At 51.2% G+C, this 27,982-nt stretch overlaps 1 protein-coding gene across 3 annotated transcripts; it reads right to left on the bottom strand.

Moving 5' to 3' along the window:
• Nucleotides 1–61: 61 nt before the first annotated feature.
• Nucleotides 62–27,982, bottom strand: Syt12 (synaptotagmin 12). 3 transcript variants are annotated; one of them, XM_028860635.2, is made up of 9 exons: nt 27,699–27,959; nt 25,227–25,354; nt 18,461–18,517; nt 13,793–13,986; nt 11,550–11,942; nt 8,723–8,938; nt 7,211–7,331; nt 3,879–4,012; nt 62–889 (listed from the first exon to the last, which is right to left on the bottom strand). In XM_028860635.2, exons 3-9 carry the CDS (start codon nt 18,492–18,494, stop codon nt 716–718), a joined length of 1,266 nt encoding a protein of 421 aa, XP_028716468.1. In that variant the 5' UTR covers nt 18,495–18,517; nt 25,227–25,354; nt 27,699–27,959; the 3' UTR covers nt 62–715. The 3 variants fall into 3 exon arrangements, with proteins under 3 accessions (XP_028716468.1, XP_028716467.1, XP_028716470.1); XM_028860634.2 differs by lacking the exon at nt 25,227–25,354 and having other exon boundaries at nt 27,699–27,982; XM_028860637.2 differs by lacking the exons at nt 25,227–25,354; nt 27,699–27,959 and adding an exon at nt 20,250–20,766.

Below are 27,982 nucleotides of genomic sequence, written 5' to 3'. Positions count from 1 at the left end.
CCTTTTCTTGTCCCCACTGCCGTGTGCAGAGGCTGTGTTTGGGATGGGCTAGTTCATGTTCTTTCTATTGTTTGACTGCTTACCACAACCCCAGTACCCTCCGGACTAAATCTGGATGCTGTTGATTCCCTAACCCTCAAAGTGCAGCTACTTCCTTGTCTGAGAGAGTCTCCCTGTTTCCCCAGACTCCAGGCTCCTTCCCAAGTCCATCTGGCTGATGGTTACTTGATCAGCATTGAGCTGAGCAGCCAGGATGGGAGAGGGCCATCTTGACTTCCTGGCATGGTACCCTGGGTGCCATGTCTTGTTAATGTTAGCCCTGTCAGTACAGGGACTAGCCCCTCAAGACTTATTAACAGCTGGCCTCTTCTAAGAGAATTGCAGAAGGGAGGTCGGCCAGCTCTGAAGCCCATGTACCTCTGTAGACTAAGGGACATACTTCGTTAGGCTCTCTGGTACAGAGTTGGTCAGTCTGCTGGGTCCCCAGCCAGCTCCAGGTGGTCCTTAGTGGGGAAATTACCCGAGGTTCCCAGGTGAATAGTCACACCCATTCTTCCATGACAGAGCATCCAAGGTGGCTGATGAGGACCCCCTGGGAGGTGGGGCAGCCCCGGTGTTCATAGCTCCAGCTGACTATGGAGAGGGCATCACTGGATAGAACTGAGATGGTGCCAGGCTCTGGTGGCTCTGCTGCCCATCTGGCCTGCCCTGGCTGCTAGTTTCGCCGGACTGGGTGCCACATGGACACAGGCCTGCGCAGCGTGGCCAGCATCTGGTTCCAGTGTGTGGTGCCCATGCCGCTGGCTGCTGGTCCAATGATGACATGCCCCACGTTGTCCCCACGGCCATCACTGCTGCTCTCAGCCACTGTCACTCGGAGAGACAGGTCCTGGGGAGAAGGAGACATAAGAGATTGGGACCAGGAGCAGCTAGAGGGTCCTCCCTGGCTCCAAGGTCCCAGCTTGTGAATACCAGGCCCTGTGAGGTGTGTATAGCTCTCGGGGATCTTCCCACGTGACTCGGGAGTGGAGGCTTGTCCTAGTTACTTACAGATGGATAGCCAGCTATGATGTGACCTAGCTAAGTGCTAAAAGTGACAGTTGCAGCAGGATTTAAAAGCCACCCCTCACTTCTTTGTCCCTCAACATTTTTTTCTTTAAGATTTATTTTATTTTTGAGTTTGAAAAGATGGATCAGCAGTTAAGTACACTTGCTGTTCTTGCAGAGGACCCTGGTTTGATTCCCAGCCCCCACATGGTGGTTCAGTAACTCCAGTTCCTGGGTATTGGAACCCTCTTCTAGCCTTTGTGGGCACCAGGCACACTTGTGAACCATCTGATGTGGGTGCTGGGGACAGAACTCTGTAAGAGAAGTATGTGCTCTTCACCCCTGAGCCATATATCCAGCCCTGCTTGTCCTTGAGATATAGTCTCATGTAGACCAGGCTGGCTTTGAACTTGTATGTTGTTGAGGCTGTACTTGAACTCCTGATCTTCCTGCCTTGGCCTCCCAAGTACTAGGATTACAAGTGTGTGCTACCATATCAGGCTTAGAACTTAGGCTGTTTATTTATTTATTGTTGGTCTTAATTTTTTTTTTTTGGTTTGTTTTGCCTTTTTAAAAAAAGGTTTTTATAGCCGGGTGGTGGTAGTGCATGCCTTTAATCCCAGCACTTGGAAGGCAAAGGCAGGTGGATCTCTGTGAGTTCAAGGCCAGCCTGAGCTACACAGTGAGTTCCAGGAAAGGGTCCAAAGCTACACAGAGAAACCCTGTCTTGAAAAAAAAAAACAAAAAACAAAAAAACAAAAGGTTTTTAATATATGTATATGGGTGTTTGCCTGCAGGTGAGCATGTGCATCACATGTGTGCAGTCCCCAGAGAGGCCAAAGGAGGGCGCTGGATCCCCTGAAAATGGAGTTACAGATGGTTGTTACCCACCATGTGGGTACTGGGAACTGAACCCAAGTCCTCTGGAAGAGCAGCAAGTGTACTTAACTGCTGAGCTGTCTCTCTAGTCCCTTGCTTTGTTTTCTTTTTGTTGTTGTTGATTTCATTTGTTTATTTATTTCTGAGACAGAGCTTCTCTGTGTAAGTGTAATAGCCTTGGCCCTCCTGGAACCAGGCCTGCTTCTGCCTCCTCCCAAGTACTGGGATTAAAGGAAAGCACCACCCGGTCCAGCTCCCTTGCTTTGTTTTTTCAGACAGGCTCCCTGTGTAGCCTCTGCTAGCCTGCAGCTGCAGTTCACTATGCAGACCTGCCTGGTCTCAAACAGAGATCAGCCTGCCTTGGCCTCCCGAATGCGGCACTAAAGGCGTGCGCTGCCACTGCCACCTCATTATTTATATTTATCTATAGTTTAGGCTAGCCTCAAATCCCTACCGAGTGGAAGATGACCTTGAACTTCTGATTCCCCGTTTCCACCTCCTGAGTGAGTGCACCATCGTGCCTGGTTATGAGGTGCGGTGTGTGTGTGCGTGTGTGTGCGTGTGTGCGTGCGTGTGTTTGTGTGTGTGTGTGTGTGTGTGTGTGTGTGTGTGTGTGTGTGTGTTGGAAACCCCGGATCCTGTGTGTGCTAACAAGTGCTCTAGCATCTGGGCTTTGGGACTCCGGGCCTGTGCTACCTGCTTCTTTGTCTTTAAAATGTGACAGCATTTCCTATTCCATTGGGCTGTTCTGGGAAGAAAATGAATTACACATGTAGGTGGGAAGAAAAACCTACAAACACCGTGTGACTCACTGCTGGCCCATCAACAGAGCACTCACAGGGGGTCTCGCTGTAACGGCATCATCCTGTGAGATCACAGCTGAGGGGTAGGGTTGAGTGGGAACATGTTTGAGATGCTGGCCTGACTGTTCCTACCTCGTCCCGCAGCAGCTTCGAGGCTGGAGGGAAATGGTATTGTGTGTGACAAACAGGCCACAGCAGAGGTCAAATGGGTGGACTGTCCAGTAAGGAACAAGGTTATGGTCCTAGGACCAGCCGAAATGCTGGAATGTTGCCTGGATTCCTAGATTTGGGGCACCCAGAGTGAGGCTAACATCCAGCTTTTAAATCTACAGGGGCTGGCAGGGTAGCTCAGTGGTCAAGTGTGTAGCACACAAAGCCTTGGATTCATCATCAACACTGAAAAACAGAGAATCCCCAAGAGCATCCCTAGGAAGGGACTAGGTGAGCCCCGGACAGTCCCTTGGCTGCAGGGCAGACTTCAGTACAAGGGCCAAAGGACTTTCTAATTGTTAGGCGTGCCTAAGGATAGAAAGAGACAGTGAGCGGTGGAGCACGGAGGAGCAGGCGATCTTGTGATCGAGCAGCCTGCTACGTGAGTCCAGAAGGCGCAAAGCTACACAGAGAAACCCTGTCTCGAAAAAACCAAAAAAAAAAAAAGAACAGTGAGAAAGCATCTCTTCTCTGTGGTTCATTCCACCACCCCAACCAGTAGCCTGTGATATCCCTGTGTCGGGAGAGTTTGCCCAGATGCACATAGTCATCTGGAAGCCCTAGGGTGAGAAGATTCTAGTGGGGTCCTTGCAGTAGGACCTCTGAAGGTTTAGGCCCTCACCCCTGGGCTCTGGGGTTACCTCTAGCTCATCTTCAGGCAGTGTGGTTCCTTAGAGCTCAGCGGGGCTGTCACCTCCTGCAGGAAGTCTCCCCTGACTACTAAGGCTGGGGAAGCCTCCAGTGGGGTTTACAAAGTCTGGGGACTCCCCTACTGTCCTTTGTAGGCATAAAGCAGTGCCTGGGTCCCTCACCACAGGCTGGCACGCAGTGGTGGGCTCAATCAGTGATTAACTAGAAGGAGGTTGGCTTGAGGTCCCATGAGGCAACACTGGAGGGATGCAGCGGCCCAGGGTCCTGTGAGGACCCAGCACCCCTCACCTGTAGCACAATGGCGGGTACCGAGAAGATCATGGCTTCGTTGAACACCGGGTTGGGGTCATCCCTCTTCACAGCCGTCTTCTTCTTGCTCATCTTCCTCCCGTCCTGCAGCAGGTACACCTTGACGAAGGGGTCTATAGGCAGGCATGTGAGGGAAGGTCAGTAACAAGCTTGCTTGGCGTGGCCCTGTCTACTCTGGCTCCACCCACTGCCTCCGATTCCCTGACCCTTGGCTATTGCCATTATCTCCAAAGTCCACTGTTTGGTATTTACTTATTTATATTAAGAAATGGAGCCAGGCAGGGCGGGGGTGGCACAGGATTTTAATCCCAGCACTTGGGAGGGAGAGGCGGTGGATTTCTGTGAGTTCAAGGCCAGCCTTGTCTATAGAGCGAGTTCCAGGACAAGCAAGTCTACTCAAAGAAATCCTGTTCTGTGGGGCTGGAGAGATGGCTCAGTGGTTAAGAGCACTGGCTGCTCTTCTAGAGGTCCTGAGTTCAATTCCCAGCAACCACATGGTGGCTCACAAACCTCTCTAGTGGGATCTGATGCCCTCTTCTGCATAAAGGCATACATGCAATAGAGCACTTGTATACATTAAATAAATAAATAATCTTTAAAAAAAAAAAAAAAAAAAAGAGCAGGACGATGGTGGCACACGCCTTTAATCCCAGCACTGGGGGGGGGAGGGGAGTGGAGGGAGGGGAGTATAGGGGAGTGGGGGGAGAGGCAGAGCCAGGCCGATCTCTGTGAGTTCGAGGCCAGCCTGGGCTACAGAGTGAGTTCCAGGAAAGGCACAAAGCTACACAGAGAAACCCTGTCTCGAAAAACAAAACAAAAAACAAACAAAAAAAAAACTTTTATTTTGATTTAGAACATAGTCAGTGTCTCCGCATGGGTGTACACACGAGTGCAGTGCCTGCAGTCTAGATGAGGGTGTTAGAGAACCGGAGTTACAGGCAGTTGTAAACCACCCGACGTGGGTGCCGGGAACAAAACTCCAGTCCTCTCCAAGAGCAGCAAGCGCTCTTAGCCTTGGAGCACTCTCTCCGGCTCTGGTTGTTCATTTTGAGACAGTGTCGTGCTATGTAACACAGGTTGGCTTTGAATTTTTTTAAAAATTATTTTTCATTTTGCATACCAACCACAGTCCCCCCTTCCTCCCACTCTCCATCTACTCCTCAGAGAGGGGCAGGCCTCCCATGGGGAGTCAACAAAGCCTGGCATATCAGGTTGAGGCAGGCCCAAGCCCTTCCCCTCTGCATCAAGCCCATAGGGAATGGGCTCCGAAAAGCCAGTTCATGCACCAGAAATAAATCCTAGTCCCATTGCCAGAGGCCCCACAAACAGACCAAGCCACACAACTGTCACCCACATTCAGAGGGCCTAGTTCAGTCCCATGCAGACCCCCCCAGCTGTCAGTCCAGAATCCAGAGCTCCCACTAGCTCAGGTCAGCTGTCTCTCTCTCTCTTTTTTTTTTTTTTTTTTTTTTTTTTTTTTTTTTTCGACAGGTTTCTCTGCGTAGCTTTGCGCTTTCCTGACTCACTTGTAGCCCAGGCTGCCTCGAACTCACAGAGATCCGACTGCTCTGCCTCCCGAGTGCTGGGATTAAAGGCGTGCGCCACCACCACCCGGCAGCTGTCTCTCTCTGTAGATCCCCATCATGATCTTGATCCTCCGCCCCCATACAGCCCCTCCTCCCTCTCAACAGGATTCCCAGAGCTCCCGGCTGGTGCTCCGCTGTGGGTCTCTGCTGTGGGTCTCTGCTGTGGGTCTCGCTTCTGCGAACTTGTTCCTATCTCTTCCTTGCCCTCCCCTCAAAGAACAATGTGCCCAGGTGTGCACAGAGCTGGTTACAGGGTGTTTAAAACACTTCCATGTAGCACAGAGCTCCCTCAACAAGCATAGCAGAGCGGTAAGCTACTCTCCAAAGATGGAAAAGTCACGTTTCTCCCACCCCCGGGATGGGCCACATTGGTAGGTGAAATAAAGGCGAAAACCAAAGTCTCAGTCAATTGGTCTACGAGAAAACATTCCTCATTACAACCAAAAGCCTAAGAGAGAAGGCGTTTCTTCACAAAGAAAGTAGAAGTTGGGTGTCAGTAGGAGGTACTCGTCTGAGAGGAATGATTGGCCACTACCCAAGAACCTCAAAAAGGACAAGGCCTTTGTAATCCTCGTGCCTCACCCCACAGAATGCTAGGAGCCACCATACCTGCTTTGCACCGATTGATTGACTGATATTGAGAGTCAAGGTCTCACTACGTGTTTCAGGCTGGTTCTGACCTCCTGGACTTAAGGGATCTTCCTGCCTCAGCCCCCTGAGTAGCTGGGCCTGTAAGTGAACACCACTGTGCATAGCTGGATGTTGTCTTAAGGATGACCTTGAGTTTCTGACTCTCCTGTCTACACCTCCTGAGTACAAAGATTATAGTCGTGTATTACAATGTTGGGTTTTTGCTGTTGTTTTGAGACAGGGTTTCACTGTGTTGCGTAGCCTTGGCTGTCCTGGATCTCACTCTGTAGCCCAGGCTGGCTTCAAACTCACAGAGATCCTCCAACTCTGCCTCCCGAGTGCTGGGATTAAAGGTGTGCGCCACCACTGCCGCTGACGGGGCCCATGTTGTGTTTTATGCAGTGTGATTACTGAACCCCGAGCTACATCCCCTTGATATTATTTCAAATCCACTTCCCAGTTGAGAAACCCAAGCTCTCACGGCCAGTCAAGAGAGGGCAGCCTGATGCAAATTTCCCGCCCCATACTCCACGGAAGGTGGCAGGCCTGACGCTTCTTTTTCTACTAGTGGCCTGAGCGCAGACAGCAGACCTGAGTGACTGCATTCCAGCACGGCAGAGCCTCACAGTGTGCTGCTCTGAGACACCAAGTCTTCCTGCTGCCGGGGCCCTAGGCAGTCAAGTCCCAATAGTCCCAACAGGGGGTTAGGTCCCACACGGCGCCCACCCCAAGGGTTGGGGCACTGCTCCCCGTTGAAAGTCTGGCTTGCTGCCCTGTCTCTGAGCTCCGTCTGACAAACGGATGCCGACCCCCCGTTTCTTGTCTGGCGCCACAGAACCAGTGTTGGCGCCTGCCCTCAGAAGCCGCCACTTTCCCTTTTACTCGGTACGCCACACCCAGGGCTGCTTGTCACCTTCCAGGGTGCCCGTGTTTCTCCGGCTGGACTAACCTTTCCCCACCATGCCTGGCTCCTGAGCCTAGCTGAAGCCACAGGGGCCCTGGCCCTGTGCCCGTTTATGCCCACACCGCCACAGCCCCGCCCCCTCGCCCCCGCCCCCCCAGCCACATGGAGGAGCTGAGGACACAGGCTCTCACCTGCTGTGGTCTTGTCACCAGTCCAGATAAGATTCTTGGCTTTCACCACGACCACAGTCAGACGCTCAGCTGTGGGCAGGTAACTGAGGGACAGCAGGATCTCTCCCACAGCGTCGGCAGCCTGTGAAAACAGGTACTGCTCAGGAGTCTTCTGCCCTCCAGGGTCAAAGGGCCCAGGGAAAGGTGAATGCTTCCTTCTCTGCTGGAAAGTGGCTGCTTTCGGGGTAACTCTTAAACCGAGGCACCAGGCTGGCAGGATTGAGAAAAGGACAACCTCCCCACCCCACCCCACCCCACCAAGGAGCATGCACAGCCCCTCCCTTGCTCCGGATGTAGACCATGCCTTGGAAGGAGGCCCAGAGGTGGCCTGTCAAGCACATCAATCAGATGCAGTTTTGTTCCCTCACTGGGGCCAAGGAAAGCCTTCTTTCTATGCCTAGTGTGAAGAGATGCAAGTTGGCAGCATTTGCTCGAGCGGTAGTGTTCCCTGGCATTGCAGCAGGAGTAAGCTCAGGTTGGCCCCTGTCTGACAGAGCCCTCCTCAGGGCCAGGCCTAGGCATCCCTCCCTAACAGCAGCTTACAGAAACAGAGCCGAGATGAGGGGCTGGAGATGACTCGGCAGCTAAGCGCACCGCTTTTCCGGAGGCCCAGGTTCAGTCTCCAGCACCCACAATGCAACTCACAACCATATGTAACTCCAATCCAGGGGATTGGACATCCTCTTCTGACCTCCGTGGGCATGAGACATGCACACAGTACACACACATACACACACACACACACACACACACACACACACACACACACACACACACCCAGGCAAGCCAGGCTAATACTCATAAGATTAAATAAATACAACATAAAATATAAATAAATAAATAAATAAATACTAAAAAAAAAAAAAAAAAGAAAACTGAGAAGCAGGCTGCAGAGCTGGGTCAGTGGGTAAAAGCACTTGTCATTAACCCCAATGACCTGAGTTCAATACTCATAACCCACACGGTGAAGGAGAGAACCCAGAAGACAAGGGATCTTCTGACTTCTACATGTGTGTGTGTATGCATGCCCATACACACATGCACACAGAAAACACAATAAATACATAAATAAATACAATGTTAAAAAAATCAAAGAAGAGGGGGCTGGAGAGATGGCTCAGCAGTTAAGAGCACCAGCTGTTCTTCCAGAGGACCCAGGTTCAGTTCCCAGCACCTACATGGCAGCTCACAACTGCCTGTAACTCTAGTTCCAGGTTGGCGGACACCTTCATGCAGGCAAAACACCAGCACACATAAATAAAAATAAAAATTTAAAAAAAAAATCAAAGAAGAGCTGTAAGCAGTGGTGTCCGCAGGATGTTTTTGCCACCACAGGCAGTGAGTTGTTTCCCGAGAGTGTGGCTCGGAACCCCTTCTCTGTCCTCCTAATGCTGTCAGGGTCCAGATCGAGGGACAGGAAAGTGGCGTCTCTCTCAGGAAGTGGGTGAACGGGTAGGCCAGAGCGGGTGGTACCTTATTCTGGTCCTGTAAGTATAGCCAGCCGCTGAAGGGCTGCAGCTGGAGATCCAGAACAGACAGCTTCAGTTCCACCACACCGGTGCTCACGTTCCGCTCGTCCTCATCAATGCCGAACACAGAAAACCGAAGGCTCTTCTCCTCCAGGGCTGTGGGATCCAGGGGGACAGAGAACTTCTCATCGAAGAAGATGGAATAGGCATTCCTCTGGATCTATAGAGAGAAGGGGCGTGGAGGGGCTTTCTGGTACCCACAGTCTCAATTCTGGTCCTCCTTTATGTGGCTCAGCCTTAAACATTTGTTTCCTTGCCTGGTGGTGGTGCACGCCTTTAATCCGAGCACTCAGGAGGCAGAGGCAGGCGGATCTCTGTGAGTTTGAGGCCAGCCTGGTCTAGAGAGTGAGATCCAGGACAGGCTCCAAAGCTATGCAGAGAAACAAACAAAAAGATGTGTTTCCTTAATTTTGTTTTTTTTGAGACTGGTTCCCAAATAGTTCAGGATGAACTCCTGAGTTTTCTGCCATTAACTCCAAAATGCTAGGACTACAAGCATGACCCTTCATATTGTACCTCCCATTTTTTTTATTTCTGAGACAGGATCTCACTATGTAGCTCTGGCTGTCCTGGAACTCACTCTGTAGACCAGGCTGTCCTCGAACTCACAGATTTGCCTGGCTCTGCCTCCCAAGTGCTGAGATTAAAGGTGTGTGCCACCACCGCCTGGCTGTTTGATTGGTTTTTGATTGTTTTGAGACAGGATCTCATGTAGTCCAAGATGGCCTCAAATTTATTATGTAGCCAAGGGCAACCTTGAATTCCTGATTTCTCTGTCTCCAAAAGTTGAGGTCACCTTGAAGGTTTAAAAGCCCTAATGTCTCCTCCTTGGTTATGGTCAACCTACAGGCCCGGCATTAGAAGCTTCCATAATTGAATCCCAGTAATCCTCATCCTCACAAGATGCTGTGGCTGCACTGGTCTCTGTCTCTCCTGTCTGCCCAGCTTAGCACAGGCAAGGGGCAGGCGTGCAGTGGGAGCCAGACAACTGTCTGCAGATAAACAGCCACTAACACCACAGCCCCCTGTAAGCCCTGGCGAAGACTTTCTGATTGTCATAGGATGGATGGATGAGTGGACAGATAGACAGATGGATGGAGTGACTAGGCAGGGCTGGGCATGCTTCATTCTCCAGCTCACTTCTGCTTCTGGATGCCATTGGCCTCCCCCCAGGAAGCTGTGGGCAGTCCTCAGGGAGGGGCACGTGAGGCTCCGCTTGCCCTTCCGTGGGGGGCCGTCTGAGTCACTGCGCAGTGGTATTTAGAGAGCAGATCTCATCCCTGGCACCTTCTCTGAAGCTGAGGGGGATGTTTGACCTGGAGGCAACTGCACCCCCACCCCCACAGTAAGACTGCCAGGCTGTGACGTCATGAAGCCTTTCTTCCTAGGAACCAAGCAGCCTCTAGTTACTCTGATCTCACCCTTCTGTCTCTGCTGGGCTCTGGAAGGTTCTTCCTGTAGCCACTCTAGCCCGATGCAAAAACCTGGAGCCCTGCTGCCACACAGTGCTGTCTCAGGCTCTCCCAAGCTTCTGTCCACCAATGTTCCTCAAGGGACATGTCCTGAGTCACCCAAGGACTTTCACATGGCTCAGACCAAGAGCAACATAATGTGTATCAGGCTCTTCATGGTCTGAGAAGTGCTCCTGACCACCTACCTAGGACTGAGTTAAGCACTTTGCAAGTATAAACCCCAGCCCTTCTTCATGATTGTGATGCTTATCTGACAGATGGGGAACTGAAGCCAGCTGCTTAAGTGACTTGCTCAAGGCCACACTGCCAGGCAAAGGTGGAACTTGGATTTTAGCCCGATTTCTAACTACCCCTGCCACTGTACTGCCAGTAGAAAATTAGACCCTTGGTACCACATGTATAGAGAGCTGGTGGGTAGTTCTAGAATCTTCTAGAGTTACAGGGGTACTATGGAGGGGTGGGAGTGGAATATCCACCACGGAGAGACAGCCAGTAAATGTTCAATGTGGTAAAAGTGATTGGACACGTGGGTCTCCAAGAACACAGAGACCCTTGGTTGACCTGGCCATCTCAGAGGGCTCAGGATCTGGACTCCTACCAGCCTGCTGCGGGGCAGTGGGTATGGCTGTCGAAGTGTGGCACCTTGGAGGTATCCAGTGACCTCCTTGCTGAATCCATCCCCTTCTTTCTCTTGATTGCTGACTGTCAAGGGCTGTCAGCATGTTCCTTTGGTCTCTGGCTTCCAGCAGGGTGAGCCACTGGGGTCACCAGAAGAAAACAGAGATCAGAGGAAGGATGAAGTTCTCCTGGGGGCGACCACACCCTCTCACGAAAGAACACAGCTCCTATGAAGGTGGCCCTTTCATTTGGGGTCCAGAAGCTCACTTTCTTCTCATGTTTTTTTCAGTCCCTGGGGTGTGCCTCTCTTCTTGTTCATAAACTCATGGAACCATGCTGCCACCAAGGCCACCCTCCCAGACCCACTCCAAAGCAAACAGCAAATGAGCCTGTCAATGAGTTCTCTCCCAGATCAGCCAGATGGGCAGGCCATGTTTCTTCTTGCCAAGACTCCATGTTGACAGGTGTGGAAGCGGACAGTTTCCCACTGTCCTGGAGTGTTAGGAAGATTGGTACACAGCAGGGACACAAAGCAGGTTCTATGCCTGGTGGGTCTACTCTGGAGCCACATTCTGATCTTCTCTCCAGCGCCCCCTGTCATCCTGTCTGGTACTGCAGATCTGCCCACCCGCCCAGATGTCAGCTTCCCTGGAGGACTTCAGGGAACCCAGCCCCACTTACCCGGGAGATGCCAACAATCTGCTCATCTGGCAGCAGACTGACGCGCATGAAGCAGGACTCGAAGGTGGCCTCCTCCCGCTCCAGGAGGTCCTTGCCTTGCAGCACTGCCACGCGGAGGGTGTGGGAGGCCGCATCGTAGTCCATGCTCACCTCCACCTGGCCTAGTGTGAAATCCTGCCCAAAGGTGTTGCTCACAGAGGAAATGGAGTTCAGAGAGTCAGCCGACTGTGACTTGCGGAGAGTACCATAGGGGGCTAGGTCCAGTTCCCGGCCCATCAGCTCCAGGGGTCCCAGCTCACTGATGCTCTCAAAGGTGTCCTCAATACTGAGGCTGCCTTTGCGGCTGGATGGTCCTCGAGTGTTGGTCCGCTGGGCATTCCACTGAGGGACTCTCTGTGGGTGAACAAAAGGGACAGGGAAGTATCACATGGGTCCCAGGCACCATCTCTAGGGGAGAGCAGAAATGACCTTTGCATGCTTGTTCAAGGTACCCTAGGCTCTCCTTTCACAAAACCAGCAGAGGGGAACTATTACTTCAGGCCACTTTGTTTCTCTTTCTCTCTCTCAACACAGGAACTCGCTACATACCCCAGGCTGGCCTGGAACTCCTGACCCTCCTACTTTAACCCCTGAGTGCTGGGGTCATGCACCAACCACATCTAGCTTAAACTACGTATTCGTTGTGACAAAATTACATACATAAAAAATGTCAACTGCAATGACATTTATGAAAAGGAAAAGCTGCTGCGTGTGGAGGAGCACGTATACAACCCCAAGATTTGGGAGGTGGAAACAGAAGGGTTAGGGGTTCAAGGTCAGCCTCAGGTTTCTGCAATCTGGTCTCAAAACAATCACACAACAATAGCAATCTAAGTGTCCAAAAGAAGGGGGCTAGGTTAAGAGTCGTGAGTCATAGCCACTCCACAGATGGCTGAGGAGCCTCCGAGAAAGATTATAAAAAGCCTAACACAAAGGCCAGTGAGATGACTCAGAAGGTACAGGTGTCTGCCACTAAGCCTGACGGCCTGAGTTGGACTCCCCGTGTCCACATGATGGAAGGAGAGAACTGTCTCCTACAAACTCTCCTCCGACCTCCACACGTACCCGTATAGCCAAGGACAGCCTTGAATCCCTGATCTTTATGACTCTGTCCCTTGCGTGCTAAGAATGACAGGCTGGGCCACCACACCCAGCCTCAGCTTTCTTTTCTTTTGTTTTTTGAGACAGGTCTCACTAGGTACCCCTGACTGGCCTGGAACTCACTGTGCAAACCAGGGTAGCCTTGAACTCACAAAGATCTGCTTGCCTTTACTTCAGAGTTCTGGATTGAAAGGCATGTGCCACCGACAAGCAACCTTCAAATAGCTGTCTTAAAATCCTGACTCAGAGGACAATCCTTTTGACAGTTTTCAACATGTGTTGCCAAAATGCTTCTTGGGAAAGTTGTCCCAATTTACACTCCCCCAACAGAGTAGCAGGAGCCCACCAAACGAGTGAGCATCTGATCTGGTAACGGAGTCCTGCTGTGCTCTCTGGAACTGCATGTGATGCCTGGAAAGTTCTCAGCCAAGTATTAAATGATCTCAGACTCAGCAGTATATATGAGAACCTTAAAAATAAATCCTAGGGCTGGAGACACGGGGTGGCTAAGAGCCAAAGGTTCAATCCACCTAGGACACATCACCACGTGGCTACTCATGACCACTTGTATGTCCAGTTCCAGGGGGGCTGATGGCCTCTTCTGGTCTCTTCAGGCACCAAGCATGCACGTGGTGCACAGACATACATGCAGGCAAAACCCTCATCTTCACTTTTTTTCAAGACAGGGTTTCTCTGTCTTGTAGTCCTGGCTGTCCTGAAACTAGATCTGTAGACCAGGCTGGCCTCAAACTCAGAGACTCACCTGCCTCTGCCTCCAAAGTGCTGGGGTTAAAGATGTGTGCCACCTTGCTTGCTAAGATTTTTTTTCCGTTTAAAAATTTTTATATGTCCAGGCATGGTAGCTCTGTGAGTTCCAGGAGATCCTGGTCTACAAAGCAAGTTCCAGGATAGCCAGTGCTGTCACACAAAGAAACCCCATCTCAAAAAACCAAAAATAAATAATAATAATTAAAATAATCTAAAAAATTATATGTAGGTTTATATGTCAGACATGTATGTGCCTGTGAATGCAGGTGTGTGCAGAGACCAGAGGCATCAGAGCGGATGGTGGGATGCTGCAGATCTGCAGGGTGGAGCCTCACCTTCAGCTCAGCCTCCACGTAGGCCTCTCCGTATTTTTGCTGCAGGTACCTGTAGTCGTAATTAGGGAACGGAGAGGGGCTGGGGAAGCTCCCCGATGTCCAGAGCTTCCACAGACTCACAGCTGCGATTCCAAGCAGCGCCAGGGCCCCTGCAGCGTAGACACCCACCTCCCAGCCTGGGGGGCTCTTGATGACTGCAAGACAAGGACAGCCTGTCATTAGTGGGGTACAGTGATCACCAGGGAAAAAGTTACTTTTTTTTTTTTCTGGGACAGGGTTTCTCTGTGTAGTTTTGGTGCTTGTCCTGGATCTCACTCTGTAGACCAGGCTGACCTCGAACTCACAGAGATCCGCCTGGCTCTGCCTCCTGAGTGCTGGGACTAAAGAGGTGTGCCGCTGCCACCCCCTACCCCCTCCCACCCCTATTCTCCCCCCACCCCCCACCCCCGGCAAAGTTGATTACTATTGGTACTTACATATTTTCATGTTTTATGTGCTTGACTTTTTTTTATTATGTGAGTATGCATGAATGTATATGCATGAATGGGTGTGCATGCACAGGTGGGTGTATGCGCGTGGAGGCCAAAGGTCAACCTAAGGGGTGTTCTTCAGAAGCTGTCCACCTTGTTTTGGACACAAGTTCCACTAGCTGGCCAGTGAGCCCCAAGGATCCCATGTCTCTGCTTCCCCAGTGATGGGATTACAAACACATGCCTTCCTGACTTTCACATGGATGCTGGGGACAAACTTGGGTCCTCAAACTTGCGTGGCAACCATTGTACAGACAGAGACACCACCTCTCAGGCCCTGTTTTCTGGTTTTTCGAGACAGGGGTTCATGTAGCTCAGGCTGGCCTCAAACTTGCTTTGTAGCTGAGACGACTTGAGCTCCTAATCCTTCCACCGCCCAGGGCACCACCCTACCTAGTGATACTTACTTGCTAAACACATTGCTTTGCTTTGGTTTTTTGAGACAGCGTTTCTCTGTGTAGCTTTGGATTCTGTCCTGGAGCTCACTCTGTAGACCAGGTTGGCCTCCAACTCACAGAGATCCACCTGCCTCTGCCTCCTGAGTGCTGGGATTAAAGGTGTGCACCACCACTGCCCAGCCTAAACATGTTTTATTTTTTTTTTAAAAAAGTGGGGGTACAGTAAGATGGCTCACTGAGTAAAGGTGCTTGCCACTAGCTGATGACCTGGGTTTGACCCCTGAGACACCATATGGTGGAAGAACATAACCACCTCCCATAAATTGTCCTCCATACAGGGGCCGTGGCATGCCTACCCACATATACAAGCCATAATTAAATGAGTAGATAAATGAATATGCAGTAAATAAACATTTAAAAAGGAAAATCAAAATTTGTATTTAAAAATGTTAATTTTTTGCCGGGCAGCGGTGGCATCCAGGAATGAAGCCCCTGTAGACACTGAGGGACAGCTATAGAGCTGCTGAGGAGGCTGGGGAGGTGGCTCGAACAGTACCGTGCCTGTTGTACAAGCACAAAGACCCGAGTTCAGATCCCCAGCACTGACATAAAAGCCAGGCGTGGCGGCTCATATCTGCAACCCTGGTGCTACACAGACATGCAGGCAGGCAAGACATCCACACAGGAGAAAAACACAATAGGAAGAGGCCTGGCAGGCTGGGCAACTCAGGCTAGGAGCTGTGGGCCAGCGGAAAGGGGGAGGTGACAAAGGACCCGAGCCCAGGGGGAGGGAGAGAACAAGGCACTGTGGGCCAGAAGGGCGCCTTGCCTCTGCTCCCCGAAGTCCAACAGTCCAAAGGTCAGGGCTGGACCTTCAGCCAGGCATTCTCCAGCAATGAGCACTGATGCTGTCACAGAGGAAAACCAGGGCTGACAACGTCACACAGCGGAGACACGCACCATCTGGCCGCAAGGTATATCATCACCATGTCACCGGCCTCTCTGGGCTTCAGTGTCCTCACTGAGAGAGTGGAGGGGACAAGCGTCCCCCATTCAGTGGTCCCACCCCAGAGGGTATGTTATTTGAAGGGGAAAAATCCCAACACATGTTAGGTCTAGTGTGACTCACTCGGCTTATTTATAACAGAGGAGCTCTGAGAACATCCTGAAGGTCCCACCAAGGGAGCTGCTGGGGGCTGGCTGTTCTGTCATAGGCAGGGACATCATTGGCTTTTGAGAATGACAACTTAGGTCATTAGGATGCAGGTGATAAGGGACATTGCTAGCATTAAGAAAAAAATAAAATCACTCTCCAACAAGATAGATTTCAATGTAAAAAAAAAAAAAAATCTCACAGCATAGGGACAAAGGTTTGCAGACCGGGCTAGTGTTTCAATCAGGGTGTGCCAGGTGTGACTGCACATGCTTGGAATCCCAGCACTTGGGAAACAGAGGCAGGAGGATCGGGAGTTCAAGTCATCTTCAGTTATAGAGAGAGTTGAAGGGACTGTAAGCATGAACCTCCTAATTATTCTAGATTTTTCCTGTGATATAATAGAATTGGGGAGCCAACTGAAACCACAACTAAGACACCTAAAGAGGGGCCCAGGCCCGGGCCCATCAGGATCTGGAATGTCCTCAGAATCTACAAACTCAGGGTGAGATGGGAAAGCACTTGGCCAGCTGGGCTGCAGCAGGCCGGGCAGGAACAGGGGGCTGTCTAAAGTTCCAGAAGAGAGGCCCAAGGTCCCAAGAGGATTATGGGCATATCCAGGGGCACAGCAGAGTCAGGCACCCCTACTCGTGAGGGTCTAGGTGCTGAGTACTAAATCTTCAGTACTAGTCAGCAGCTAGGGGTGGCAGAGGTAGGGTCAGAGAAAGAAAAATCCAGGCAGGTGACATGGAATGACAATTAGTCCACATTTACCGACTGATTTTATGAAATTCCAGGAGGGACAGTGGGTGTGCCGATGGAAGTGACGCCTAATCTAAGCCTACTCGGGAGAGGAGGGAAGGGAGGGACAGCAGCTCTGCAGCCCTGGCTGTCCTGGAACTCACCACGTAGACCAGGCTGGTCTTGAACCCACAGAGACCCACCTGCCTCTGTCTCTGGAGTACGGGGATTAAAGGTGTGCACCATCACGCCCAGCCTAACAATAGCTCCCTTATCTTGTGCGGATCACTACTTCCAGGCTTTGCTTAAGCTCTTCCCATGGGCCCCGAGTCCTGAGACCCGTGACGTCCCCATTTTTCAGATGACGAAGCTGAGAGCAGAGGAGAATCTACTGATTGTCTGGCTCTGGATCTGCACTTTACAGATTTCCACCTGAGACACAAGGGCTTAGCCAGGCAGAGCAGAGCAGACAGTCAGATCCAAGGAATGGTACAAAGTCTGGGAGCTGGCAGAGCCGTGTGACATTGTCACAAGGCCACAGCACCTTCTCTGTGTGAAGACCAGTGGGGCTGTAGATGAAAAGTGAGACTCTCTGGCTGGGGACTGAGAAAGGTGGTTGCTGCCCCATCCTGAAGTTCAGCCCTGGGCCAGTGGGGCCCGCACTAGAGTAAGAGCTGGTGTGATAGGGAATGCTGGACTAGGGAGTTAGGAAATCCGAGATCACATCCTGACCTATTACTGTCTGTCCCTTTGCTCACTAAGGCTCACTCCTCTCATTGTGAATTGGGGGAGGGGACATCTGGAAGAAAGATGGCAGCCATGTATCAGTCATGACATCACCCGCCACCTGGTAGCAGGGTTATAGGAGTCTGACGGACTGTCCAGGTCATCTACGAACTTAGGACTACATAGAATCCTTGGAGAAGGGCAAGGGTAAGTCCCAGCCTCTCGGCATCCTTGAGCTGGGCAAGTGTAGCATTGTCTAACATGGACAGATTCCAGGAGGGGCCCCAGAGGAGCGGATTCTATGCCACAGGCTCATCCTCAGGGAAAGGTACATCAAGGGTCTCCCAGGGAACCCCTCATCATCTCAGACAGAGGGAAACTTTTAAACAGAAATGTTTCTAGGTGTGGTGGCACATGCCTGTAATCCCAGCACTCAGAAAGTAGAAAGAAGCAGGCGAATCATGAGTTCAAGTTCATCCTTGGCTACACAGAGAATTCGGGGCTGCAGGGCTGGGAGATGGCTCAGTGGGCGGAACACTGTGTAAGCGTGAGGATGAGTGTTTGGATCCGCAGAACCCATACAAACGCCAGTGTGGTGGGCATGACAAATGCCTGTAACTCCAGCCTTGGAGAGCAGAGACAGGGATTCCTCAGAGCAAGCTCTCTAGGGAGACTAGTCGATCAGCAAGTTCTGGGTTTCACTGAAAGACTGTCCGCCTCGACAAATGAGGTGTAGTGATTCCAGACATCAATGGTGGCCAACAGTGCCACCACATGCACACCACACATGTGCACAGACATACTTCCTTTATATGCCCACACATAGTCACACACACACACACACACACTCAATGCAAAACAATTTTTTTTGAAGCCAGCTTGGGCTATATGAGACCATGTCTAAGAAACAAACAAACCAACAATAACAAAAACACACAAACTAAAGCAAAGCAATAGAAAGAATCCACTGTAGTGAAAAGATGAGCAGACCCCACATGGGCCCCCAGATGTTGTTGTACCCATGTCTGTGTGGCGTAAGAAAGAAGGCTGCTATTTACATCCCACCCTGGTGCCATTGCCTGAGGCTGTGGTCCTTGGAAGTCTTATCTGGTAGACTCACCGCTCAGATGATATTCTGTCACGTCCACGGCCATGGTGTTCCCTGAAGTGACAGGGACTGAAAGGGAAAATAGAATCAGCCATGAGCATGGTTCAGAGCATCATATTCCTAACTCAGTGGCTTTGGTGTGCCTGTCACTTGAATTCACACTCAGCTGCTCAAAAGTGCTTGGCCAAAATAGCTGCTGCTCTGCTTCCCCATTGGGTGTCCCCTCCTCTTCTTAAGATTTATTTATTATTGATCCAGATGTGGTGGTTCACAACTTTAATCCCAGTACTCTGGAGGCAGAGGAAGGAGAATTTCTGTGTGTTCAAGGCCAACTTGATCTAGAAAGAAAGTTCCAGGCCATCCAGGGATACACAGTGAGATGTTCTTCCTCTAAAATAAAAAAAAATAATAATTGTATGTGCCTCAATGTTTTGCCTGCATGTAAGATTGTGCACCATGTACATGCAGTACCCAAAGAGGCCAGATGAGGGCGTCAGGTCCTCTGGAACTAGAATCACAGATAGTTGCTAGATGTCATGTGGGTGCTGGAAACTGAACCAAAGTCTTAACCTCTCCAGTCTCCTGGTCCCCTCCTTTATTTATTTATTTATTTTTTTTGAGACAAAGTTTCTCTATGTAGCCCTAGCTGTCCTGGAACAGGCTGGTCTGAAAGTCACAGAAATCCACCTGCCTCTGCCTCCCAAGTGTTAGGATTTTAAAGGCGTGCGCCACCCTCTGTCCCCTTCTCCCACCCCTTTTCACCCCTCTCTCCTTCTCCACCTCCCCCTTCTCCTTCTTGAGACTAGGCCTCACCAGGCTGGCATGGAACTCTCCATCTTCTCCACATGGCTGCCTGAGCGTGGGGATTACAATCATGTGCTACCATGTCCAGCTCCAATGGTGCTCTTGTTCATGGTATTTTCAAAAACAGTGGATAAAGACAGACCAGGCAGGCATGGTCATATGGATTTGTAATCCCAGGACTCAGGAGGTTGAGGTAGGAAAATTATCATGTTGAGGACAGTCTGGGATATATAATGGAACCCTGTCTTAAGCAAAATGGTATTTTAACCTTTTGGGAAGGGGCTGAAACAGGGTCTCCTGTAGCTCAAGCTGGCCTTGAACTTGCTAGATAGCCAAGGTTGGCTTTGAACTCCTGATCTTCCTGCATTTACCTCTCAAATGCTGGGCTTACCTATGTGCTCCATTATGTCTGGATATTAAAACCTCTTTTTGAATGTGTGTGCAGTGTATGTTATATGTGTATGTATGTGGAGGTACACTAACCCCTGTGAGTACATGTGAAAACCAGAGGTTGATGTCAGGATAGAGCCCTGGGATCTACCTGTCCTCTTTCTGTCTTTGTGTCGTCTGTCTTCCCTCCTCCACCTCTCCCTCCCTTGTCAATTCCAAACACACTACCACATCCTGCTGCTTTTTTGCAGGGGAGGGGGGGGGTTTCAAGACAGGGTTTCTCTGTGTAGCTCTATCTGTCCTGGAACTTGCTCTGTAGACCAGGCTGGCCTCGAACTCACAGGGCTCCGCCTGCCTCTGCCTCCCAAGTTCTGGGATTAAAGGTTCGTGCCACCATTGTCTGGCCACATCCTGCTTTTGCATAGTAGACACTTTGCCCCCCCAGGGGGGAGGGCTATCTATCTCCCCAGCCTGCCAGAGCCTCCTTTTAAGCATTTAAGCATTTGGAGTTGTTAGATAAAGCACAGGATACCCATGTTTTCACTTTTAGGATAAGGTTCAAATACGCACAGGACATACTTATGTTAAAAAATGAACCAGCGTTTACCTGAAGCTCCAGGGTTAACAGGTGTTGGTGTTTGCCAACTCTGTCCCCCTGCCTCAGCACCCTCCTAAAGCAACAGCTGGGAATCGAGACTGCTGGTTAGGACAGGCTACTTAGAGCCTCAACTCAGGTTCCATGTAGCTTGGAAAGAAGTCAAAAGGTTGGATTCCCTCAGTATTCTACCCTCAACCCTCCTGAGCAGGAGGATTTCTTCTCCACCCACTCTTGTCTTCGTGGTTTTGTGAGCCACTGGGGTCTATATTATTCTAGATTAAGACCTGGGAGCTCATACAAGCCATTACCTGGACTCAGATGATGGCTTATTATTTCATTGTTATTGTTGCTAGAAGTTAATCTGGCTCGGGGATGTGTTGGAGTGGGTGGAGAGAGGAGGTCTGGAATGGGAGACTAGAATGATCTGTACTCAGTTCTTTTTTCTTTTTTTCCCCAGCATAATATTTTTATTGATTATTTTGGAGTTTCCCACAATGCACCCTGGTCACACTCACTTCCCCATCCTCCCAGGTCCATCCTCCTCCTTGTGACCCCCCCCCCAAGTAGAAGAAAAGAAAAAAATATACCAAGTCCAATTTGTGTTGCCCATACATTCACTGGAGCGTAGTTAAACTCCCAGTGGCCAGCCCCTTAAAGAAAACCGAGTCTGGCTGGGCAGTGGTGGTGTGTGCCTTTTAATCCCAGTACTCGGGAGGCAAAGGCAGGCAGATCTCTGAGTTTGAGGTCAGCCTGGTCTACAAAGTGAGTTCCAGGACAACCAGGGCTAAACAGAGAAACCCTGTCTTGAAAAACAAACAAACAAACAAACAAACAAACAAAAACCCAAAACAAAACAAAAAAGAAAAGAACACTGAGTGTCTCCCCCAAAAAACACACACACCAGAAGCCATCAGCTGTGAGGAGCTACACTACTTCAGGTTCCCTATCACGATTTTTAAGAGTTCTCTTCAGTGACTTCCGGTCTAAACTGTTTTTCTTTGGGGGGTGGCCAGGGGGCTGTACTCATTTCACTCAAGGGTATAGAAGGCTAAGTTACCTTGCCCCACTGCTGGGTTCCCTAGCGGTTCATAAGTGCTGGACACCATCTCTCCAGCCCCTGGAGCATTTTCTTAATTAGTGATTGTTGTGGGAGGGCCCAGCCCATGGTGGGTGGTGCCATCTCTGAGCTGGTGGTCCTGGGTTTATAAGAAAGCAGACTGAACAAGCCATTCAGAGCAAGCCAGTCAGCAGCGCTCCTCCAAGGCCTCTGCATCAGCTCCTGCCTCAAGGTTCCTTCCCTGTTTGAGTTCCTGCCTCCGCTTCCCTCAGTGGATTGTGATTCATGATCTGTAAGCCAAACAAACCCTTCCCTCCCCAAGGTGCTTTGGTCATGGTGTTTCATCATAGCAATAGAAACTGCATCTCTTTAAAGACAAGCCAGATGGGGGCTGGAGAGGCAGCTCAGGGGTTCAGAGCACCGGCTGCTCTTCTAGAGGACCTGGGTTTTATTCTCAGCACTCACTTGACAGCTTACAACCTTCTGGAACTCCAGTCCCAGGGGATCCAGTGCCCTTTCTTGACCCCCATGGGCATCAGGTATACATTCGGTACACAGACACACATGCAGGCAAAACACTCATACACATAAGAGAATAAAATAAATCTTAAAACATTTTTTAAAAGAAAGGCCAAAAAATATTGTTTTTTTTTTAAAAAAAAAACCTTAATTTTTAATCACATTTTATTTATTTAGTTAGTAAGTTAGTTAGTGTGTCTGTGCCCATGTGCAGAGCTCGGGAGAACTTGCGGGAGTCAGTTTTCTACTTTCACCGATGTGAGCTCCAGGGACTGAATTCTGGTCCTCGGGCTCGGCAGCAAGCACCCTCACCCCTGAGCCGTCTCACCAGCCTCCTGCTTTGTAGTCTAGGGTGGCTCCAGCTCACTGTGTAGCCAAGGATTACCTGGAACTCCTAACCTTCCTGCCTCTACCTTGCAACTGCTAGAATTACAGCCACTAGGAATTAAACAATTTATTAACTAACTTTTTGTTGAGACAGTCTCACAAGCCAGGCTTGACTCAAACACCATATGTAGCTGAAAATGACCTTGACCTTCCTTGTCTTCACCTCCTGAGTTCTGGGGTTACAGATGTGTGCCACTACACTAAGTTTTATTTGATGTTAAGGATTGAACCCAGGACTTCAAGCATACAAGCCCTCCACCACTGAGCTACATCCCCAGCACTCACTAATTTTGAGACAGGGTCTAACTGTGGTGCACTGGTTGTCTTTGAACTGCTCGGCTCTGTTGGTGCCTTGCTTAGCCTGTGGAATAATTGGGTCTTCAAGCACACACCCACGTCTAGTGTGTTGACTTTTAAGTGTAATCAATTCACACACACAAAGATGGCCACACAATTCAGGCACATAGGGCCTTGGCTCACCAACCCTTCCAAGCATTCTGTAGGCTTTCTCTGGAATCAGGGTTCAATGAGAGAGTGAAGATGGAACTTTAGGCATTTTTTTTTTGGGGGGGGGATTCTCTCCAGCCTGTGCCTTTGGAGTCAAGGGTCCTAGGGTATGCGGTCTTGTGATGCAGGGCAGATGTTGGTTTGTAGCTGGCTTCTGGTTTCCTGATGTTGCTCCCGAGTTGATGAGATAAGAGTTGTCATGGTGATGGGAGGCAGTGCTAAGACAAAAAGACTTCACCCATCTTGGCTTGAGTGAGCCCTAGGCTTGAGATAATAATAACAGCCAGCCTCCCTGGGCAGATCTAAGCACCAAGCACAGTTGTAAACATCTATGCATATACGACCTTGTTTAACCCTCTTGACGTGGCATTGAAATGGGCACTAGAATCATATCTGCTCTGTAGACCAGAGTGCTGTGGAGTTACTGTGCCACATAGCTACGAAGTGCTCAACCTAGGTTGTTTGGCTCGGAGCTAACCACTATGTCTTACTGAAGATAAGCACAGGCTTTCCAAAAAGTTGTCTAAGAACTGTAAGTTCCAAATGGCTTGCAGCAGAAGTCTGGGACTCTCTAGGCCCCAGCAGAAGTGGCTTTGGACACCACTGAACACAGTGTGTGAACACATGCAACAGAGTGGCTGCGATTCTGATAATGCCTCTGCAGCACATCTGGCACAGGCTGGCAATGAAAAAGGAAGCCTAAGCAAAGCATGACACATGCTACAGCATGTGTGGTACCAGCAGAACCTCAGAGGGTATCAAGCCTCTGGCTTTTGTATGTGTGTGTCTGTGGGGGCTAGGGGTCAACCAGTGCTGCCCAGCTCAGACTCCACAATCGCCATGGGAACCGTGCTATCTGCGAAGGGATCAATGACCACTCAGCATACCCCCCAGATAGAGCTCCCAGCTTCGCCCTGCCACAAAGAGCTTGAAGTCAGGGCACATCTGCCTAAGTAGAGGGAGGAAGAAATAGGGAATGTGCAAGATCCTGCAGGGGATCAATCAGCTGAAACCCCAGGGTTGTAGTCAGCTCTGAATTTCAGATGAGCCCCTTCACCGATGCATGGCTTTAGACAATTTTCTTAGTCTCTCTCTGAGCCTCAGTAGTATCATCCATAAAAGGGGTTCATGACTGGACTTGGAATGTAGATCTGTTGGTAGAGGGCTTGCTTAGCATGCAAGAAGACCTGGGTTTGGCTCTCCAGCACTGAGTAAAACTGGGTATGGTAGTATACACCTGTGGTCCTAGCACTCAGGAGGTAGAGGCAGGAAGAAGTTCAAAGTCATGACCACCCTGTGAGGGTGACAGGAGGGTGGAATGAGAGGTGAAGAATGAGGTGGCTTGGCAAATATTAGCTGTTATTGGCCTGGCCAAAGCACAGAAAGAGCCCCTGGCTCCCAGTCTGTGCAGAACTATCATGGAGCAGTGCTGTCAATCTGCCCATGTGTTTTGTTTAAATTAAAATGAATTGTACGCTCTCTCTGTGTGTGTGTGTTTGTGTGTGTGTGTGTGTGTGTGTGTGTGTGTGTGTCTGATATCCACAGAGGCCAGAAGGGGACCTCAGATCCCCTGGAACTGGAGTTATGGCCAGTTGTGAGCCATCATGTGGGTGCTGCAAATCGAACCCTGATCCTAGGGAAGAGCAGCCAGTGCTCTTAGTCTCTGAGCCACCTCTCCAGCCCCTAAATTCCATTTTGTATGTGTGTACACATGATTGTGTGTGGATGGGAATATGTGTGTGCGTAAGTATGGAGGTCAGAGGTCAACCTCAGGCTTCCTTCCTTGGGAGCTGTCCAGTTTGTTTTTTGGGAGAGGGTCTCTTACCGGCCTGGGGCTTGAGAATTAGGCTAGGCTGTGTGGCATGTCAGCCCCAGGAACTGCCTGTCTCTGCCCCCCTAGTGCTGACTTTTTATGTAGGCGCTGGAGATTAAAATCGTCTTTATTAATTCTTGCAAACATTTTACTAACGGAGCTATCGCCCATGTTTTTAAAGCCTATGGTTTTCAATACAGGGTCTCACTATGTAGCTCTGGCTGCTTTGGAACTCACTCTGTAGACCAGGCTGGCCTCAAACTCAGACACCCACCTGCCTCTGCCTCTGTGCTGAGATTAAAGGTATATGCCACCACCATCCAGTTTCAAAATATGTTTGTTTGTTTGTTTGTTTGTTTTTAAACTGAGAAATTTTCATTTAAAAATGAAATTCAGGCTGGGCGGTGGTAGTGCACGCCTTTAATCCCAGCACTCAGAAGGCAGAGCCAGACGGATCTCTGTGAGTTCGAGGCTAGCCTGGTCTACAGAGTGAGATCCAGGACAGGCACCAAAACTACACGGAGAAACTCTGTCTTGAAAAACAAACAAACAAACAAAAAAGTTCAGAAAAAAAGGGGGGGTGCTAGGTGTGTAGGTCAGTGGTAGAGTGCTTGTCTAGTATGTGTGAGGTCCTTGGTTCTACCTGGGTGCTGGAAGAGAGGAAGGGAGGGGGAGGGAGGGGAAGGGAGGGGGCACTTCCTACCTTCCTTGAACAGTGGAAGAGTGCAGTGGGTCCCAGTGATGGCAGGTGTTCTGACAACGATGATAGACAGAGTCTCATGCTCCTGGGTTCAGACCTGGCCCCTCCCACCTGCCACTCACTTTCAGAACCTGCTGGAAACATCCTTATTCATAAGCTAGACTTGGAATAAGCTCAGAGAGGTTAGATGACTTGCCTAAAGCCAGCAAGTGGGGTGTTGCTTCTGCTTCAGCAGCGACAAATCCCTTCCCAGGACTTCCTTCCCCATGCCCCCCAAATACTCTGGGCAAATCTTGTTATAATCCCTGCTTGGCGGAGGAGCATGGAGAGGCTCAAAGAAGGTGGTAAGTGGGTCCAACATGGCCCAGCCACTGCACAGGGAGCTGACAATGTCCCAGGTCGGCCTCTGCAGCAAGCGCCCTTCTTAATGGCTTAAGTCATGACCCGAGAGACCCTTGGCTCCATCTCACCTCAGGCAACACCAGTGGGTTTCTCTTGGCAGCCCGGAGGTTGCGGCTTTGGCAAGGGCGAGGCTGCTGACGAGGCATTTGAAGGCCAGGGCAGCCAGTGGCCAGAGCTGCCACTTTGGATGCACAGCAGGGCCAGCTGGGGTTGCTCCAGGCCCTTGTCTGAGCTCTGTGCACCCTCCTCCTTGAGCACCCCTCCCTACTCAGCCCTACAGTCAGTCCCAGTATCCACGGCACGGAGCAGTGTTCATTGAGAGGCGCTTCACAGTCCTGCTTAATCGTACCCTCCCCAATACTTTCTTCCAGCATTGGGTACTAACGAAGCCTAGCGCATAACTGGTACCCACCGGACCTGGTGACTGAATAAATTACTGCATCCTCGTTTGTTTCATAGATGAGGAAGATGGAGGTCACATACATCCCAGCATAGCTGCTTTGGGCTCCATATCAGTGAAGAATGGCTCTGGGCCTAGGCATTGGGCCACCATGCTGACTGCTGACCAGGCCTTGCAGGCCACTGGGATGGCTGGCTGGGAAGCACCAGCAGTCTACTGTGCTGGAATCTGACCATGGCAGAGGCTCCCTCCTCAGCTTGTCAGAGAAATGGCTTTCCAGGAATTCTGTGTGAAGGACCAGGGACCCTGAGCTGGGTCTCTTTTCTGCACCTCACCTCCTTCTTGCCCACTGTCCTCAGAACATGGCCAGCCCGGTGGTGGCTCCTTTATCTCGACCTTGACTCCAGCAGGCAAAAAGAAGGGTGGGAGGGGCGGTCTAGGGGAGCCTCAGTCTTCCAGGCTGTGAGTTCCTTCAGGGACCTTTAGGTTTGAAAACCTTTGCAAGTGCGCAAGTGCGTCCCTCCCCCACAACACTTTCTGAGATAACCGCGTCCTGGTGCCATCCCCCAGACACCCGCAGAAACCACAGTACAGACTGGCTGGGGGTGGGTGGCAGCTGACACTGGGCACCTACTGTGTGCCAGCATGGTACCAAGGGCTTGCTTCATGTTCGCTCCGGAGATCTCCCTGCAGCCCTGGAAATGGGGGGGGGGGGTGGCCCAGCAGCTGAGGCTCCAGTGTGAGAAGTGGCTTGTCCAGGGTCACCAACAAGCACATAGTAGGTCGAGGCCAGGTTTGGACCCCAGGCTGGGAGCCACCACTCTTGGGGGCTGCTTGAGAAAGATTTCAGATTACCCTATGAGGATGGGGGTAATTGTTATTGTCCCAGCCTTACTGGGTGGGTTGTGTTACCACCTAGGTGGGTCTCCTTTTCTCGTTTCTACTGCTGCAGCTTGGCAGTCCAGGTGCAAGTTTCCCAGGGTCTTGCCTACGGATGTGGACTCACCGACTTTTTGTAAGGGAAGACACAGCCACTTAGCAGCACCGTGACCATCAGAGAGACAGGCTCAGGGACCCTTCGCCCACAGTGCAGTTTGCTGCCCCCATGTTCAGCCCCAGTCTACATACAGCCTCAAGGAAGCTGAAGGTCCCTTTAGGCTCTTTTCGCTGCCTTCCTTCCCAGGCCTCCTGAAGATGAGATGCGACGGCGCTCCCTACCATGACGACAGTTCCTACCGATCCTCACGCCCCTCAGGATATCTGGGGACTGGAAGTTGGGGGGGGGACCTGACCAGGGACCCTCCCCCCCGCAAAGGGATGTAAGGCCCGGGCGCGGACAGTTAGGACAGTCAAAGTGCTGAGTGTGAAAGTGAGGGGTGTGTGCGGGCTCAGGGGAGGCGTGTAAACAGCGGGGTGAACCGCGTGTGTGCACACTGGGGGCCGGGCGAGCCGGCGCCAGGCGATGCGCAGTGCGCGGAGTGGCTGGGCCGGGGAAGGGCGCCCGGCGTGCTCTGGGTCCCGCGTTGGTGTGCCAGCGCGGCGTGGGGGTGCAGACGCACGGAGTGTGAGGGGCCCTGGGTGCCGGGCGCAAGAAGAGGGACTGCGTGCGTCCGTCCGTGCCCAGGGCGCGTGTGCCTGCCGCGCTCTGGGGTTAGGCTGGGGTGCGTACTCACCCCGGGTTCCTCTCTGTGGCCGCGGGTCCGACTCCGGGCTCTGGCTCTGCTCGGCTGCTCCAGTGCCGGCCTCCCGCCGTTGGCTAGCACAGGCTCCGGACCGCCAGCCGCTACGCCACCCCTGCAGTGTCGCAGGCACCCGCCCCGCGCTGGAGCTGCGCCTCACAGATCGGGGGCTCCGCGGGGCCCGGCGGCCGAATGGAGCAGCGCCGCAGTCCGGGCACGCTCCCAGGAGCCCGCCGCGCGCTCCCTCGCGCTCGCCCGCCTGCCCGCCCGCCCGCTCC

This window comes from Peromyscus leucopus, chromosome 1 (genome assembly GCF_004664715.2).
Source record: "Peromyscus leucopus breed LL Stock chromosome 1, UCI_PerLeu_2.1, whole genome shotgun sequence".
In the NCBI taxonomy this organism is placed as follows: domain Eukaryota; kingdom Metazoa; phylum Chordata; class Mammalia; order Rodentia; family Cricetidae; genus Peromyscus; species Peromyscus leucopus.
The sequence above is the reverse complement of the archived record's forward strand: the minus strand, read 5'-3'. Positions and strand labels throughout refer to the sequence as shown.